General features: G+C 38.9%; 2 protein-coding genes across 6 annotated transcripts; one reads left to right on the forward strand and one right to left on the reverse strand.

The window, feature by feature from the left end:
• The first annotated feature begins 5 nt into the window (after positions 1-5).
• On the forward strand, positions 6-12,660 carry LOC100880527 (putative G-protein coupled receptor Mth-like 3). 2 transcript variants are annotated; one of them, XM_003703069.3, is made up of 5 exons: positions 6-1,598; positions 3,745-3,823; positions 6,889-7,073; positions 7,263-7,428; positions 8,049-12,660. In XM_003703069.3, the coding sequence occupies exons 1-5, from the start codon at positions 776-778 to the stop codon at positions 8,416-8,418; spliced, it is 1,623 nt and encodes a 540-aa protein (XP_003703117.2). In that variant the 5' UTR covers positions 6-775; the 3' UTR covers positions 8,419-12,660. The 2 variants fall into 2 exon arrangements, with proteins under 2 accessions (XP_003703117.2, XP_012140216.1); XM_012284826.2 differs by lacking the exon at positions 6-1,598 and adding an exon at positions 2,319-3,578.
• Prp8 (pre-mRNA processing factor 8) lies at positions 8,913-19,145 on the reverse strand. Of its 4 annotated transcripts, XM_076529374.1 has the most exons (26): positions 19,085-19,143; positions 18,890-18,970; positions 18,301-18,535; positions 18,027-18,195; positions 17,795-17,959; positions 17,492-17,707; positions 16,892-17,230; positions 16,580-16,685; positions 15,976-16,504; positions 15,683-15,909; positions 15,286-15,612; positions 14,999-15,205; positions 14,622-14,912; positions 12,722-14,550; positions 12,512-12,659; positions 12,146-12,435; positions 11,880-12,071; positions 11,621-11,815; positions 11,352-11,523; positions 10,980-11,267; positions 10,719-10,912; positions 10,257-10,638; positions 9,981-10,184; positions 9,786-9,910; positions 9,554-9,708; positions 8,913-9,482 (listed from the first exon to the last, which is right to left on the reverse strand). In XM_076529374.1, exons 3-26 carry the CDS (start codon positions 18,518-18,520, stop codon positions 9,328-9,330), a joined length of 7,125 nt encoding a protein of 2,374 aa, XP_076385489.1. In that variant the 5' UTR covers positions 18,521-18,535; positions 18,890-18,970; positions 19,085-19,143; the 3' UTR covers positions 8,913-9,327. The 4 variants fall into 4 exon arrangements, with proteins under 4 accessions (XP_076385489.1, XP_012140215.1, XP_076385490.1 ...); XM_012284825.2 differs by lacking the exon at positions 18,890-18,970 and having other exon boundaries at positions 18,975-19,145; XM_076529375.1 differs by lacking the exon at positions 18,890-18,970 and having other exon boundaries at positions 18,971-19,145.
• Positions 19,146-19,308: the final 163 nt, after the last annotated feature.

The following is a 19,308-nucleotide window of genomic DNA, read 5'->3' on the forward strand; positions in this document are numbered from 1 at the left end:
TACATATATCGCTTTACAGTGTGACTAAGTCGACACGCAATATTTGAAATATTTTAGAAGAAATTGGAAATATTAAAAATACTTTTATAAAAATTTCCCAAAATATTTTGAACTGAACACGATATACTATTCGATATAATCGAGTTGCGTCTCGATTGAACAATCGATTCAACGCGATCAATTTAAAATATACTACAAACTAGCTTTCCAACGAATTCGCTGTATTTATAATCGAACGAAATATAAAAAATTGGCGAAACACGTGCAGATTCAATGACGGAACGCATCTGTACACGTGGCCATGGCAAATTGTTTCGAAATCGAAGTGAACAAAATCTATAAAGCAATAAACGTAGCGGTTTCGCTTAGATCTATGCAACGGTAAAAAACGTTCGATCGTTCGATGAAAGAAAACATTGATGAAGGGAAAGTTCTCGAGTGAAGTGCTGCGCTCTAGTTACCGATCGTAACCTTATCAAGATCGATGGACGGTACATAGTACCGTGCGTACATAGGCGCGAATGGTGAGAAAATCAGCAAGGGTAGATGGTCGATGAGAAGGAAGCTATATCTCGTAATAGTGTTGGGTGGCGTTCGCGCGGCATCAGGCACGCGGTAATGTAACGAACAATCGAAAAATTCGGAGGGCAGTCGTTCGTGAGCTTCACGATTCATCGCGTCGACAATAATTTTTCAAACGCAAGTTTAAGATAAACAGTTTACGAATAAAAAAAAAAGGATAATAGGTGCGAACGTGATCGCGTAGTAAACAATCATGTTAACTCGTATAATTTGGTTGGTTATGATCGGTTGGTCGAGTGGGATCGAAGGGAAGCGGATCGACACGATAGAGGAGTCATTTTGCCGCCCGTTTCCTAGCAAAGTTTTGGAAGGACATAAAATTAGCAGGCTCGACAATGGAAGTTTAGTGCACGACCGGTTGGTGTATCCGGCGAATTCTTATCGGGTGGTCGGAAATGAGACTTACGGATGCGTGTGTAATATACGACTTTGCTTGAGGAAGTGTTGCAGACGAGATGAGATTTTGGGAACAAGCATTCGACCAAATTGTACTCGATTAACGAATGGTCAGCTCGCACCGGATCTTAAGCTTGAACAGCGCCAATTAACCACCGAGATCCAAGGAATATCCGGTTTAAGCGATTTGTTCGTTCTCGTCGAGGATATGCAGTGTCCTGAGGGCACGGGCAAGTTTCTGCTTCAGCCGGAACTCTACAATGACGACGCATTCGTTCTATTGGCGAACGGCACCCTTCAAATGACTACGAACAAATTTGCAGCATGGACTTACTGTTTCGACTGGAAAGAGTCTTTCGAGAAAATCGTCGCTATAGTATGTCTGTCGAATTTTCCTCCTTCCAAAGACGAAATACGGCAAAAATCTTACAATATCGGCGTGATAGTCTCCATCCCGTTTTTCTTCATCACTTTCCTCGTGTATGCAATCATTCCAGAATTGAGAAACCTCTACGGAAAAACACTGATGTGTTACGTAGCTTCTCTCGTGGTAGCGTACACCTTCTTCATATTGACCACCATCTCCTCCAACTTGCCCTTCACCATATGCTGTACGATAGGTAAGCATTTTACTCTATTTATTTTTAGTTATTTTCTTATTTCCTTCCTTTCGAATCCTTTAAAAAAATGAAATTTTTATCAACTTCGAATATATTAAAAACAAGTATTTATTGAACTGTTAAAACTGAAGTTCACCCATCTACAAGGGTACAAGCGTCACAATTTTTCCTATTTACCTACGTGTTTGCGTTTATGCAAGCTGCTGTCACAGGGGTACACATTTATGGCGTAGAAAAAATTTGAATCCGCTGGCATCCAATTAATCCTCCTTTTATTCCCTACGGAAAGTTCGCGAGTATACAAGTACGAATTAATGGAATTTGCGTGATAAAGAATAAAGTGTGGTAATCACCGTGTGTCGCGACGTCATCAGATGTAGCATAATATCGAATATTTGTCGTTACATCTCAACGATTTAAACACGCTACGTCGATTTGCGAAGTCGTCGCGATCAATCGATCTATCGCTTAGTTCGACCTCCATGTACGTTGCGTGATGATCGTTTCCTTGTTACGTATTGTACGATAAAAAACTTAGGCTTATTTAACTTCGAACGTTGGAAGACGCGTTGGAAGAAAAACAAGTTTTAAACACGCGTTCGAGACCAAAGGAAGCGAAGGAGTTTGATTAATTTTTAGGTCATCTTGTTCACCATTAGGCTGACCGAAACGGTGGATTTTAAATGAGCGATCGTACGCTACATTTACCATTATCGTCTTACCGCTTCCGATACATACAATGCGTGTATACTACATGCGATAACGAAGAGATACTGATTACTGCAGCCTACATGACATCTTGGCGCGACGATTTATCGATACCAAATCGACACGTCAGTTTTCTTTTTTACTAAAAATAAAGTTTGACAATTTTTTCAAAGATGGCATTGTTAAAATGTCATATGTTATTTAGAGGTTATGATTACTTTTTCCCTGCATTCTCCGAATATAAATAAACCAAGAGGAAGGGAAGAAATGAAAAGGAAAAAATGTAGACATTAGTAATCTAGCGAGGTTTCCTGGCGGCGCGATAATATGTGCGGTTTCTGCCAGAGCTCGAACTCGAACGGTTCCACGATAAACGACAGTTGGTGAACAAAGACGTATCTGTCAAGATGTCTCGCGTCGATCGCAATCATCGATCGACTATTTTCATCGCGATCGAGTTGTTGTTCGCGGTCACCGCGGTCGAACCGTTTTCGTGGATGGACGATTATATCGAACCCCCCGAGTCGTTCGATTCGATCGATTCAGCCCCTAATGAATCGAGAGTGCCGCGTGCGATTTCGATCGATTCGTTCGATTTTGTGACGGCAAACAGTACCAGAGAATCGAGAATGCAATGCAACTTTATCGAACGAAACGATTCCATCACGAGGATCGGCGAAATTCCTCGAGTGCCTTTGTGCTGCCCGGAGATGAACCGATTGTCGGACGGTCAATGTTTCGAGACGAACGGCACGGTTTATCGTTTCCCGTCGATATATCGTTCGAAGGATTTCACGATGCTCGTCGAAACACCCAATCGAAATTGTTTCGATCTATTTATTCGATATGCCTGCAAAAACCGTCAAAGCTACAATCTTAACCCAGCAAAGTATCCGGAAGACGAGTTCAAGCTTCTCGATAACGCTTCGATCTATAAAGTAGCAGAGAACGTCATTCTCGAAGACGAAGAATATTGTCTCGGCATCACTGACAGTGACGAGTACTACGTGGTCCTTTGTTTCGAAGACGACACCTCCCAACTGACAGAGGATGCCGATCAAATTACAATCGTGTTTCCCGTCGGATTAATCGTGTCGGTGCCATTCTTGTTCGCCACGTTTCTCGTTTACTTACTTTTACCGGAATTGAATAATATGCATGGTCGCACGCTTCGAGGATACATCGGTTCGCTATTGGTTGCTTACGTGATATTAGCCGTCTTACAAATCTCACCGCAAGATCAAATTTCCGATCCTCTTTGCATCGCATTCGGTATTTATATATTTCCCGATTAACCCCACCCATTTTTTCTTTCTGTTTTTCTTCCCCTTTTTTTTAATAGTTCGATAGCTTTGCATCGTTTGATGCATCGATATCGTACGCCTATGCTACTCGCTCGCGCCTTTTGCGGTAACCATTAACTAGTGTCTTTTTTCAGCTTTCATCATCCACTTTTCCTTCCTGGCCAGCTTTTTTTGGCTGAACGTCATGTGTTTCGACATTTGGTGGACATTTGGGTAAGTGATGTTCATAATTTACAATCGTATCGTAAAATTTTGTTTATTTTATTTGTTCAAAATGTTTGGGTTTACTCATCCTTCCTTTACTTCTCGAAACTCGTTTCGCTACGGGTATCGATCAGTTGATCGACGAAGTTTTACGAATCGAAAAAACGATTAATTGTCGTTGATGAGGCGTCGTACACATTTAAAACGTCGCGTCGGCTCGTTATTCCTCGATCGAAGAGGAGAAATTAGATAGTTGACAAACATCAAGGAAAATTGATAGGGACGTAACGCGAATTAATATCCGGTTCGTAAACCGTGTGGACGTATGCGTAAGTTCGGTAAACATTCTTAAATTAATTTCGATCGGTCCACGAGTAAGCAAACGACTCCTCTCGAGTGGCTTTACCGCGTAAACGTGACGCTAATGTTTCGATTCGATTTCGTTCGATAATCTCGTCGCGTTACTTCGCACGTGTTTCTCGATCAGTATGCGTCGTGTGGAGTATTCTGCATTCGTGTCTCTTTTGTATGCGAAATTTAGCATTCAGGAATTTTATGAACAATTTATTAGTTTTTATTATAAAATTACTAAATTCGTACAGTTTCACATTTTCGAATTTTTCGATATTCAGAATATTTTATTTTTGAAATTTCAGATTCCAATTTTACAATATTAAGTCTCTAAATTTTTAAACTTTCAAATAACAAAATTTCTATGTTAAAAAATTTCATTTGACATTCGAGAAAAATTTACACCAGCAACCCTCCTGATTCGATATCATGCTCCCTCTATTGTCAATAGTCGCCGCTAACGAGCGTCTCGTTTCTTTCGATCGATCAATTTAATCTCGATTCTGTATACAGACCGTTTCTCTAATAACGACGTAACGAGTATTCGTTTCCACGAATTTGTGTTCGTATAATTTTCCCTGGCACGGCGTACATACTGATAAACTCACTAATTAGGATGCCTTTGACTTAATTAGCGTAACTTCAAGTTATAACAATTTGTGACGTAACAAAATCAAATATAATTCTGGCTGTGAGACAAAGTTATTATCTTTAATCGAAAATTCGATATGTGTACCTTTGGTAAAAGTTTAAGTTATTGCGTGAACGATATCTAATCGAGATTCGATTTGCGAATTCTATTTGGGGTATTTTATCTCGACGTTCGAGTAGTGCGATAAATTCCGTCTGCGCGCGCACCTTCCGTTATTGCGAACGTGGATTTGAATTCGCTTGGTACTTTTCTTTATATGTCACAAATAAAAGCTTTCAATAAAATCATTGCCATGCTTCAAAAGTTCATTAAAATTTATTTGTATGCGTAAGTTGTAGGAAGTGTATTGAAGATGAAGACATCGTAGATCGCAGTTGTAGCTTTTAGATGAAGCATACTAAGTGGAACCGTTCTAAAAGTTTCTACTTATTCGCATATTCTATAGAGTAGAGTGTAAAGCACCAGGTGTACGGCAAACGAATCGTGACGTATCGTCCAAACAAATCTCTAAAGCTGAGAATCGCTCGACGCCAACGCCAACGCCAACGCCGAGCCCGTATTTCTACCCTAACGTTCGAATTGTTTTCAGTAAAATTACCGGTCAAGTTCCAACGTAAAAATAAGTTATAGGAATTCTTGCGCTCGAAGGCGATACAATTAATTAACTAATTACGAGCGCGTCAACGCAGCGTGACGCGATGCGACGTGTCAAAATTGTTTCTTCGTTAATTGATAGCTACTACGTTTAATGGAGTTTACAATTTATGTGCTTTGTCCTTCTACGCATATCGTCCTCGGAATATTACTAGGGTATCTTTTTTACGCCGTGACGAATTTCGTTTATACTTTCGATCTTCTCGTATTTCAATTATTCTTCGAAACGAATTTGCTTTTTCGAGGAATCTTGTACTTGATACATCGCGTCGATATTTTTAAACATTCCGCGAACAAAAGAGGGTAAGATTTTGAGAGACGTCGCACAGTGGTCTTGTAATAATCTGGCGGCAGAAATGGCATAAAGATCCTGAATCATAACCTATTCAAAACAGAATTTCTCGTAGGAGATATAGTAGGCAATTTTACAAAATATTTCTTTGCACGACGAACATATTTTTTTCTTGGTTTAGTATAAAATCATTGATATGACACATTGCTGTCGCAATCACATTTTCGTTTTGCCAAGCCTTTTTTTATCACGCGATTATGTAGGGCGTGACTGCGTATATATTTCACGTATTCTTATTCCCTATTCCCACTGTTGACATGTACGATCTCTTTGTCACCGTCGATTATTCTTTCTGAACTGCGCTATTATATTACATACACATCGCGTATTTTTCTCAGTAATAATCGGCAATGAATACAAAGAAAAGCAAACACCATAAATAAAAGTAACCACTGTTTCAAGTGATCTACCCCCCGTGTTTCTATGCGAGCGATAAATTGAGAACGACATTTGTCGATTATCGAACGCGTCAAACGAATCGAAACGATCGCGTCGATCGTGACAGTTTCACGAAAACGTGATAGGAAACGTGTGGACGGAAAATGGATGCGTCATCTAAAACCACAAATGTCGCTTTGTCATATACCTTTTTACTTCTTGCGTATCGTGTAATCCCCCAGGATAATTACTGGATAATGAGAAAACTGAAAGAACGTACGTCAATTTCAACTTTATTCGAAGTGACGTAAATCTTATTCGAAGCGAAACTTTTGTAATCGCAACTTGGCAAGGAACCATTCCGAGGTACAAGCAAACTAAAATCTCTATATTCTGATCTATAATAAGTGTTATGATTGGGCGGACTTAAATAACGATAGTTTATGCGGTTTTAATAATAATGCATCCAGAATGTGGTGCGCACGTGGCGCGCCATTAGACATTACGACGCGAAAAGGTAAATAACATGAATATAGGTACGCAGAATGAAAAGCGCAATATGGTATCGATCGTGATCGATGAGCGCGAAATTTAAATATATACAATTTAAGTATATACAATAATATAAAGTTTAGTTTCTGTTCTATGTTGTTTGTATTATCAATAAGGTAACCGATTGATTTCCAGAGGTTTCCGCTCGCTGCAGGGCAGCATGATCCAAAGGGAACGCAAGAAATTTTGCATATACTCCATCTATGCTTGGGGCTGTGCATTACTGCTTACCGGAGTTTGCATTCTTATGGACTTCCTTCCGAATATTCCGGAACACTTTGTCAAACCAGAATTTGGGGTACAAAGTTGCTGGTTCAACAGTATGTTTCTTATAGCAGTATACTAAAATGTCCGCTTCTTTATCATGCAAAATAAATATACACTCGGGTGCAACGCAGGTTTTCATTGTACAGTGCAAACATGATAATTTTTAAATTCTTAAATTTTCCGTAACACCGATCTTTTATGAGACACCGATACGAGGTTAAACACGAGTTTTGACTTTTCAGCAAATAAGGCAAAGGCTATCTATTTTTACGGACCTATGGGCGTCACTGTTGTATGCAACATATGCCTTTTCATTTCGACGGCGTTGAAGATCGTGCGACACAAAAAGGACACGGCTCATCATTTGAAAGGCACCGACAGCAGACGTCACGACGACAATAAGCAATGGTTGGTTCTTTCCCTTCCCTTCCCCTTAGTAGAAGACCAACGATCGAAATATTCTTTTGAAAATGAAATATGTTTTGTACCGCATTTCGGTTATAAATTGAAACATATGTATGCTCTTCGACGTTCGCAAATATATACCCTGATCGTTTGCCGCTCTTATCGCGCAGTTATGACGGGTAAATTATTTTTGGATATTCTCATAGACAGACTGGAACGAACATTTTTCCCATGCCTCGATTTGTTTTCGTAACGACGGCTACCACTTGAGCAACAAATACATCCGTTCGACCGTGGTCTCGTACATGGTCGCACGTTTCATCTTGCCGCCCTTCTTTTACGCTTTATGCGTATTATGTCTACCTGCGTATTACGAGCATACAGAACTGTCTGTTATATACATTCGAGTTCAATGTTCCGATGTCACTTTCAAATCATCCCCGAATTGTCAAATATTCAAAAATAAGGATATTAGAGATATGCTCCTGATTTTATCTACTAATGTCACAGACGATGTTATAGTAGTATACATTTTCCCCTGTGGATGGTGTATCCCACATGAGACTGTAATACCGACTTAGAAAATACATTTATGTTATTAACTTTTTATGTGTTTTATCTAGGTTCAATCTATATCTGAAGCTGTTCATCGTGATGGGTATTAATTGGTCGATGGAAATAGTGTCATGGCTGTGCAACAATTCACCGGCATACATTTGGTACCTGACGGATCTTACCAACACCTTGCAGGGTGTAATTATCTTCTTGATTTTCGTGTGGAAAGATAAAATCAGACGGCTACTCTTGAAACGACTCGGTTGTCATGGAAACAACATTCTGTCAAGAAACTCTACCCGCAGCGCGTATCACAGCTCCACTTCTCGTACTACTTGTACATCGGCAGCACCACTGCAACAGAAGATTATACCCTACTCAAGCGATCCCACCTCACGGAACAAGACACCGTTCGTTGATAACGACGATTCCGTTTAAAACAGCCGATAAATCACCTTCGATCGTTTACGCGGTTCATTACATTTTATACGATTAATCGCGAAACGCGATTACATATATACTTTACGAGTATTCTTTTTTTCATCGAAAAGAACAATCGACTCGATTGTTGGTACGCATAGCATACCAATGCACGCGTTCGTAATCGACGATAAAACGAATACGAGACGCAGATGGTTGCTCCTAATATTTCACGGAAACGTATCTACTTACGTAAATACGTTTATCTATCTAGTCATCGATGGGTTATCATTACAATTTAATTTCGCGTTGTCGATTCGATATACGAGGAAGAATATTTTTTACCAGTTTCATCATTTTATTTGTAAGGAAACGTATCGCTAAATATATCGACAGGAATAACGCTGAATAAGTGAGGATGTTTTTTCTTACTACGAAATACTGAAACTTTGTGGTGTTCAAAGTTTGTCGAATTATGCTTATTGCAAAGGAAATGACGAAAATGCGTGCCATCGTGTATCTTAAGATCTATGTTATTCGCTATTTTTACGATGTCAAGTATTTGAAAATTTTGTACATTTTTCTTATGTATTTAATTTGCATACGCAAGTGCCCACGCACGCACACAGACACATACACACGCACGCGTACACGCACACATACAATACATGTATTTTATTATAAAGAGATATTAAAATATAGTACAAAATAATCAATGTTCAACGTAATACTATTATATGCATGTAATTCATCTATCAATCAAAAGTTATGTATTTGAAGACCCGCGGTCGTAAAAGTAACGCAACGCCTATGTGTAGATTATTCGATAAAAAACTTGTATTCTACTAGTACACTTCAAGGGAAAAAGAAGGAAAAGACTGTTCATCCCTGTAAACACAATGTCTCTCTTAAAGCTTTTTTTCTTCTTTAAGCAAATACATCTTCCCGATCGGCCCCTACTCCTTCTCCATCCTCCAAACTCGAGAAGTTCAAGAAGTGAGCTGGCCTGTGAATCTCGTGATAAAATTCTTTCGGATTCGCCAACTGAAGCTCGTATTTCATGTTGGGATCGTGTCTTACTCCTGTGGACAAACAAATTGTTTAATCACATGAATTGGAATAGCAGCATAAAAGGCAAAATCAAAATCATTACCCATGAAGTTGTAATTCCAGGATCCTTGACTGGGAACCATGAAGAATCCGAGGAAACGATCGGACAAGAGCATTTGTACTTTTTCGTAATGGCTAGGCAAATAACCTTTGGGATTGTTTCCTTTGTCAGTATTTTGTTTTCCCCATTCGAAACCACTGAAATGAACGAGTTCAGTAAAGTGACATGAAGATTAGAGTGCTAGAAAGAAAGTTAGAAAGAGATAAATACGAACCTAGGCGTTAATTTGTATGCCGTAAGGGAACAAGATCCCGGAGTAAAACTGCAAGTTATAACGATAGTCTTTTCTCCGTCCCAGATTGGATTTTCCGCCATTATTCTGGCGTGGGTGGATATATCCTGAAGAATATGGATTTATATAATAAAGGAGTATGTAACTGCGTACTTGACAGCAATTTATATTACCAACCTGTGGCGATAACTGTGGTAATTCGTTCGGCTGAGTGTGTATCCAACCCAGGGGTTCCATTTCCTTCAGGTACTGGTGATTTGGAAGCGTGTTGGGTAAGTGAACCGTTTGATGAGTTCCCCACTGAGGAGCCATAACTATACACCTAATTTCTTTAACTTGTGGATTATCCGGTGGACTAATACCATACAAATACCCTGCAATCTGAAGAAACAAAAGTATGAATACTAATCAGTGATTGCAAACCCATGTACTTTTATCTGACGTATCACGTACCTGCGCTCGTAAATCCGATATAGTAACAAATTTCTTGAGTACATTTTTCGGTAAAATATAAGTGTAACCAGTTTCTTTGATGTCGTCCGACGATACGTAAATGTGGTTCGTTCTGAGATGTAAATTCGTAGCAGAAATCGCTCTTACGCGCCACTCGGTTTTCGAACTGAACGTTTGCGTTTCGTAGTTGGAGGTTGTCGCAGTAATGATTTCGTCTCCGTGTTTGTTCACGGTTCTCGTAGTCGTCGCCGTAAGCTGCGACTGTTCTTTTGTCTGCTTTTCTATCTCGGCGATCTGCTGACGTTGCGCGGACGGTGCACTGATTTCCATACCCAAAATGATATCTCGAATTTCTGACTGAGTCAACGATGCGACGTTCACACTAAAACATAATTATTTGGTCAGTCATTAACTCGTAAACTTCGTTCAAACATTATGTTAATACTGTACCACGATACATACTTATTCTTTTTACCATAATCAGCCAATATTAAATCTTTCAATTGTACTTCAACCTTGATCCACTCGTCGTCTGTTAAAGAGGGCCATATGTGATGGGGTTCCGTGATGGTTGTCTTATCAGGTTTCAGTACAACCTTTGTTCTTTCGGTATTAACGTGCAATGCACGGAGAATTAAAATTAAACGCGAAAATGCCTGTTGAATGTGAAAATTATATAGGTGATGCTCTGATGTTGAATAATCTGATGAATCAATAGATTACCGTGTATGATGAGATGGTTTTCAACCAGTCATCGTATAAATTGAACAACACCATCTGCGGTTCCGTAGCTTTCAAGATTAAGTCACCAAACTTCTCGACCTTCAAGCAAGCCTGGAACGGTAACTGCAGCTCCGACCCTTTGATCACAATATTAGGGAAGTCGAGCAAGTGCACTTCCAAAGGATCCAACATTCCCTTTCTGGTTACAATGATTTGCTTCGGTTGTTCTTCCACCGGTAACGAACGAATAAGTGCGGCTACTTCCTCAGCAGTTTTCCACTTTGCCAACTGCAATGATGTTTCATTATTATGTAGAATTATTCATGTAACAAAGTAACTTGATCACATATCGATGGAATACGATTTACGTACTTGACCTAAACGCTTTTGACCAGCCCAAACAGACGTGTGAATGATCTTCAAGAACAGCTGACCGGTACGAGGGTTGAAGATGAAAATCGCACCGTTTATAGGCTTCGTGGTTAAATTACCCTCGAACGTTTTGTGAATTGTAACACGATAGACGTTGGTATCGTCGACGAACCTGATAAACACGAAAATGAAGATTTAATTAAAAATGAAGATTTAGAAGTTTGTCTATGCATTTAATTAAATAGATGATGAAGGAAATAATGCAATACCAAATAATTTGATTAGAGAAGAGTTCTCCGTAATTTTGCGAGGACAAGTACGGTTCCGTGGGTTCTGAAGAGTAAAGTTGCAGCGCTTTCCTGATACGTTCTCGCAGTACATACAAAGCAGGGTTAGCTTTCATTATTTTTGCCATCGCCTGCTGTATGAGAGGCTTACATCCTGGGAACCAGTTGCCATACGCACTGTCAAGAAAATAAAATTTCAGTAACATTCTTTGCTACCGTATAACAATAATGAAATACCCACCTATGTAAATTATATGCCAAATCAATAGCGATAAGTAATCCTGTCGGTGATGGATAAATGGACATATTGTCCGTCGTATAATCTAAAAATTTCGCTCTAGCGTATCTTTCAATGTCATGTGAATCGTAGTCTCCCCACCTAAGTTGTACGTCTATCCAATATTTCTGTGTGGTAGTGTTATCCATAAGATCTCTGAGAAAATATCACAGCGTTAGAATGTAAGAAGCAAGAGAAAAGTTAGCTATTTAGCTAAAGTTGTTGCTTACTTTGAATCCGCGAGCAAAGATGGCCTAGAGACGTTCCATTTATAAGCAGAGAATAGTAAAATGTCGGCACAAGAAGAATTCATTTTGTATGATTTTCTAGGATGTATAGTTTCCTTCTGAACAGTTTCGATTTCTAGTGCATCCAATTCCTGATCGAATACCTGACAAAGGTCCATAACAATCGACTCGTGCACCTTTTGCCATAAATGGGCTCTGAATATTTGAATCAGAGAAATCTTTAGAGTTGGAATTTTACCGTGCATGAATATTCCAGTCAGATCCAATTGTACCTAACGAGTAAACAATCGGTTAATAATCAAAACGTCTTTACAACAATTGAAACTTATAAGAAGAAATGCTCCTTACCTGGAAACCGACGTATACGTTTGCCCTGTTGATAGTCGGTGACCACCATAAAGTAAATCGACGGTTTGGAATTTGGTTCAAACCTGATCTCTGGGCGTTCGTTAATTTCTTGTATTTCATAGATTCTTCGAATCCAGATGCCTTTTCCCTAAATTGAAAAATGTGATCTGAGTTTCTTAAATATTAAAAAACATAAGAAAGATATCTTACCAGAAAAGACCTTCCCAAGTTGGGAAGTACGTTCCTTTGAACAGCGTGTGCTCCAAAATACCCTCGACACCTCCAAGAGCCTGAATCATATCGGTTCTGTAATTGTTCAGGTTCCATAGTTTACCGTCGTGTCGTTGATGTGTCCACCAGAATGGATTCTGCTTCAAGACCTGATACTGTTTAAACTCAGTACGTATCCTCCAACCCTTGTCGTACGCAAGAGTGTGTCTGTCCTTCTGGAACAATGTATTTATCCTAGGAATACCACGATCCCAACTATCCTCCAAATCTTCCAAGGTAAGTCTGCGATTTTGCGCGTTGGCTTCTTGACGCTTCAACGCGTACTCCGCCCATACTCGCTGCGAGTCTATGAACTCCGACTCCCAGGGTTGAATGTACCGATACAAATTGGGAATCAGTTGATCCTCGTCGTGACTCATACCCGAACGGAAATGAGTGATACCAACGTCGGTTTGTTTCGACCACCGTAAGTCGGACTGGGGTATCAGTACGTGTCCCATGGAAAGCATACCGAGTCCACCCAACTCCTTCGGTGTGTAAAACACGACCGGAGGAAAACGCGAAGGCATCTTGGAGTTAAGTCCGATCTTGATACGCGTCTGGATTTTATTCTCGCACTTCACCAGCAGATCTAACAGCTCTTGTGTATTAACTACAGCTTCACGGAAGTAAGTCATCAGACCTATCAATGCTGTGTTCCATTTGTTGACGATCTTTGTGAACGTGGTGGAACCAGATGCCATCAGAATTTGTCTGACTCTGTTGTGGAATCGTTGCAGACTCTCGTCGTCCACCCTCAAAAAGCATTGAGCAGTTCTCTCCTTCGTGATTTCGTTTTGTAAGTTCCACACACCGTCTCTGTGTGTGAACTCTTCATGAGTGGTTCTGCATTTTGGTAGAATTCTGCACTCGAATCCACTCATGTTGAATAGCAGATTTGGATTGTCTTTGCTGTACACGCTAACGAAACTGTTCTCCCATTGTATCGTGGTAGTGGAACGAGGTAAACGATTCTTGATGTCCCAGAACACGGCGCGACCCAAATTAACGTCGTGCTTCATGAGTCGCATTCGTGCATCCCGGGGCCAACACTTCTTATTATTATAACCAACAATATTTTCGTTGTTGGGATCTGGATGCTCGGTCAAGTACCTCTGAATGAGATCTCTCGCTTCGTCGGCGGAAAATCTCAAGAATAAATGTATCCTGTCCACGTATCTACAATATAATCTGATCGGATGTGCCGTTTCTGAAGCCACGTCCTGGAAGGTCAAGAAATCGTTCGGCATCTGCGGAGGACCAGCCATTTCGCTGGCTCTTTGCAATCCAAGAACCAACAAGTCCAATACCAATCCATAGTACTGCGCAATGAACGAGGCGAACTGTAACCCTCGAATTATTCCGTAACTGTTCGTGTGGTTCATATCTTTGTAATTTATGACGACGTTGTTCTTTGCAGTCATGTAATCGGCAATGTTGTGATCCACGATCAATCTGAGAAGCCTGTTCAACAACGTAAGATCGATCTTCTCGTACAGTTTCTCAAACTTTGATTCCAACAATACGTTACATTCTCCCTCGCTGACGTCCCAAACGTCTTGTAAATTGTTAATACCCTGACACCATTTGTACACCAATAGTGGTGGTGGTTCTGTATCGGAGGGTTTCACCCAAGGAGGGAACAATCTTCGCTTGTCCGCTTCGTACCATAGATACTGATCCAAGTAAGCATCCGTGATTTTCTCGAGGGGCTCGACGTCGTAAACGGGAATCAGATGACTGTACAGATCCATGAATTCTATTCCAACCTACGAATCGAATATGAGGGATGAAATTTAAGTATACAGAAAATGAAATGATTTTAGTTTTTACACATTACCTCTTTGAACGCTCTTTGCGTCAGAAGATGACGCTTGATTCTAGAGAGAGCTTCGTGTGGATTATCGTACGCTTGTTCTATCAAGCCAAGTTCTTCGCGCTGACTTTGATTCAACCTCGATTTGACGCTGTACGCTTCCTTCAAACGTTCCAAAGCTAATATCAAAAGTTTAGTATCGTGTTTGTAAGATAATGGTGGGAAAGGTATAGGAGCAAATCTTCTGGATTCTAACCAATGCACGGTCGTGGTATATATAGCTACAGCTTCCTCCGGAGAGATGTATGGACCATCCTGTATACAAGAATTTTCATTTGAAGATAAAGCCACGCAATTGTTGGATGGTAGCGAAACAATCTTAAGTTATTAATAAATTATACCTTCAAGTAATTGTGTTGTCGTTCTTGTTCGGCCTTAAGGTAAAGTCGAGTGAGACGTCCAAGATTCTTTTTACAAACAGTCTTATCCACAGTTGCTCCACGCCTGATACGTTCTCGGTTATAATGAGCGGTGTTAGTCCACCAGTCTGCCTTCATTTTAACGTAACGAAGGATCATATTTTCGATTGGTATTGGTAATCCAGGAACCTATAGACATCGATGAAAAATGTGGATGTTACGATAAAGGTACAGATAACTAACGAATGGAAAAAGAATATAATACGAACTTTCCAAGGAATATTCGCTTTCCAACACCTCCATGCTTCACTAAGATGTTGAAGAATCGTTCGTGCCTTATTTTGCTTAATTCCCTCTGGCATCATATCCACAATATCGTGCATTACCGATGCTCTCAATTCAAGATCGAAGTGTGACTCCACTCGTTGCTTCGTTACAGTCTTTGCAACACCTTTGGAATGACGACCCTCGAATTGCCTAGACAACAGATTTCCTAACCATCTTTCCAGTAATGGAGTAATTCCTCTCATGAAGAAAAGCCATACTCTCCAACCGGGTGCCCAAAATCCGCATCCAGGTCCCTTCCCGACTGGGCCCTATACAATATACCAATAGTTGATTCATCAAGCACATGAATATATTTTCTTACACACTCTGATAACTTACCGTATTGAAACGATAGTAGATCAAATGTTTCAAATCTTTGCACATTCTGATTTGTCTCATCAATTTATATTTGTACCGATACATTCCAGTTAATTGACCAACGTGGGCAAAAATGTACTGCAGTCCATCAGCTAATTGGAACGCGTCAACGTTATTTAAACGATACTGAACGTGAGAGTCGATAATTAGTTTCGTTAAACGAAGAATCTCACGGCACAAATGGAAAGCTGTAAAAATCAAATGTTGTCATATCTATCACCTTATAAAGTGAAGCCGTATAATAATATACTCACCATTTCCGAATCTAGATTTTTTCCTCTCCTTTGTCGTAAGGGTTTTGACCGGCTTCAAGTTGAAATTATAATCCAAATGAAGGTAGTTCAAATTTTTTCTATGAATAAGTAAATTCAACATATTGTATCCCTGTCGGCATACTTGTAGACCAGCTTCGACCCAATCTATTGTAGTAGTTTGGAAAAATTTCGTTGATTTGAACGATCGGAATAAGTAGCGTTTCTTCTGTGGTTTTGGAGGTCTGTGCTTCAAGGCGTTTAGCACGAAATATTTTAACAATTTTTGATAACTGACACGAACTTTAACGGGTTGTCCGGGTGGACAATGTTCTCTGTACCAGGACTTCACTAACGGAATATCGATAGCTCTTCTAGTTCTACCGGAACGAGTATTAAAGGGTCTAGGAGCCCACAGTAAAGCGATTCCGTTTGCTGTATTGTCAGTGTACAGAGGAGTTTCTTGGAGGAATGGTTGTACTTCTTCTGGGAGCACGAAGTCTTCGTCATCTTCTATTTGTGGTTCCACGGTCTAAAAAAATACATATCTGATATTTCACCGCTAATTATTTAATTAGTCATATTTAATATGTCTGATAAAATTTACCTTTAACGAGTTCCTATGTGAAATAGGATTGATTAACGGATCAAAGTAGAAAGCAGGCAAATCAGGATCTTCTGTTTTTATGTAAACAACGTTTGGTGCATGGTACCTAGTGAAAAACATAGAATTAATCTATTGCTATTAATTTAAGAATCATTGTAGGTGATATCAGCAGTTCCCTTTTATACTTTACAAAGGGTACGAATAACAATCACCACTTTTCTTTACCACACTGCTAGTAAGACTATAATATACTAATAATTGATAAGTCCTAAAACTTGTGTGGAAATAGTGGAAAATAAATTAAATACTTACCACGATAAATGCACGAAATGTGGCATGTTATTATATAAATATGGGAATGCGATACGATATTCCGTTCTTATAGGCTGTCTAATAATAATTTTATTTATATCGTTAAACTCATTCCAATCTTCGTCGGCTGCATTTGAATCTTTCACAAGTGGTTCAAATTTTGGACCACCCGGTATAGCCATATTTAGTGCCTTTGCGGTGAAAAATGATTTTGGGTCAAACAGGTAAAAGAAGTTTTGATCTACTAAGTCCGTTAACAATTGATTAGCCAAGCGGTATAATGTTGCCATTTGTGGTAAAGTTAAATTCCATCTTCGATAAGTTGATCCGTTTACGTGCCTGCAATAATAATTAAAATTGGTGATTAAACAAAATTTTATCAAATAATATATTTTTCCTGATATTTTGAATAATTCAGTAAAGCGTTTTGTCTGGCTAATAGTAACCCATAGTACCTATCTCGGACAAGACTATGGATTACTACAGCTATCAACTCACATGTCAGTTGATTTCAGGACCCCTACGCGATTCATCATAAAAAATTCAATATCCGATATATTTTACTACATGAATTAAGTTAGAACACTATTTTATACTTACTTAGTACCAACAAGTGGTTTGTGTTCGTAAAACCACGATGCAACAGATTCGTCTTCTTCTGAATCAAGTTCTATCTGAATAGCTTCTAAAGGTTCTACATCCAAAACGTTATCCGCATAATCTAGCGGAGGTTCTTCGTCATCGAATGGTGGGAATCTCATTCTTTTGAAATGTCTACGATCTCTTTTTTCTCGTCGCATCATAATCCACATTGTACTGAATAAAGAAAGAGAAGATAAGTCATGTACATTTAACTATACTTGTCCATTATATATATAATACAGGTATACTTTTTTAACTTACCCCCATTGAGCAATATATACAGGTTCTATAACCCATGGGATTTCATTTACAAACGTGATTGCACCTGTGATATGATACAGAACCTTTACATCTCGAATTTGCTCCCAGGGCATGGGCATATTTTCTAAAAGCTTCATAACTGCATGAGGCATATATTTTAGTGCTCTATAAAGGAAAGAATGGAATTAGACAACCACTCTTCTTGTCTTCATTTCTTTAAAAAGTAACATACCCTAAATAAACACGTTTATCATGTCTATATTTCCGGCTACTCATGTCTCCATGATCTCTAATAATTTTTCTAATATGTTCTGGTGGCATATCTTCTTTCTGTGCATCCACAAATCCAAATTTTCTCTTTTCCGCGAATCTCTTTGACTGAAGTTGTTGCCACTTTTGTGCTACAATTGTACAAAGAGTTAAATGTATTTACCTATAATTTTTCTAAAGTGGTAAACTTTAATTTCAAAGTTATACATGTTACACAAACACCACTTCTGTAATACCTTTCTCTTGTAACTTGTCTTCCGATAAAACTTCTGGTTGTTTCGGCATTTGTGGAAGCGGTGGTCCTGCTATTGCTTGCATGTGAGCATGATGCGCAGCTTGTGCGTGTACAGCTGCTTGAGCATGAGCCTGAGCCGCTGCTAATTGTGCATGGGCCTGCTGTTGGGCCATCATGGTGGCCCATGGGTTTGGGCCCAATAAATATGGTGGAATCGACATTTTTCAGTCAAATTTCTGAAAGGAATAAAGTAATATAACATTCAATGATGTTTAATAAAGATACATAATATGTAAATAGTCTACTTGAAGTAAAATGCTAAAATGATATTGCAGTAGCAACAAAGATGATGCTAATATATTGAAAACGGTTAAAAATATAATATATCAGCTAAGCCGGAAAAATTTGAAGTTCGAAGCCGACCTCTTATTACCAAAATAGTAAGCGAATCGCAGGTTTCATACAATTGTGTAAAGCGACATGAAATATATCATTATGTTACTTGAATCATATTTATTTATTGTTTGTAGTAAATATTGACTTTATAACAATATTTTATTCTATCTTGGAATGATGGGTTGTTAACTTACATCGACTTTACATGAAAGCAAACATAACCGTTATAGGAACGCGTTAATAGTAATACACTGGAACTTATTATATTTGTATACCTACAAATAGATAAAACAATGACGTTATGATTGTTTTAAGTCACGCTAAATGATATTAACTACGATATTTGCTCCGCAACACCTGCAGAGCAAATTGAAAACGTTTTACTTTACATTCACACGTTCAATCGAGAAAATACTTCGACGTTTCTATTCCCTCTAGAATTTTAGTGGTACTTTATAGATGGCGTAGTAACAAGATATTATATTTCTTCTACTGCGATAATGTATTCGAAATAAGATTTGAATACGATTTTATTCGTATATTAGATACATAAATTTAATTAAACGATTCTGCCGCGTTTAAAAAAGATGCAAATATATATGATTTTACATGA

Source organism: Megachile rotundata, chromosome 3 (assembly GCF_050947335.1).
Source record: "Megachile rotundata isolate GNS110a chromosome 3, iyMegRotu1, whole genome shotgun sequence".
In the NCBI taxonomy this organism is placed as follows: Eukaryota; Metazoa; Arthropoda; class Insecta; order Hymenoptera; family Megachilidae; genus Megachile; species Megachile rotundata.

Bases quoted from the DNA above. Each gene is read 5' to 3' on its own strand.
- LOC100880527 (XM_012284826.2), top strand. From the start codon at position 2,714: ATGTCTCGCGTCGATCGCAATCATCGATCGACTATTTTCATCGCGATC. The intron at 3,824-6,888 runs GTAAGTGATGTT...ATTGATTTCCAG, and splicing joins GACATTTGGTGGACATTTGG to AGGTTTCCGCTCGCTGCAGG. The intron at 7,429-8,048 runs GTTGGTTCTTTC...TGTTTTATCTAG, and splicing joins CACGACGACAATAAGCAATG to GTTCAATCTATATCTGAAGC.
- Prp8 (XM_012284825.2), bottom strand. From the start codon at position 18,520: ATGTCGATTCCACCATATTTATTGGGCCCAAACCCATGGGCCACCATG. The intron at 15,206-15,285 runs GTTCGTATTATA...CGATGTCTATAG, and splicing joins AAGCGAATATTCCTTGGAAA to GTTCCTGGATTACCAATACC. The intron at 11,524-11,620 runs GTATTGCATTAT...CGTGTTTATCAG, and splicing joins TTCTCTAATCAAATTATTTG to GTTCGTCGACGATACCAACG.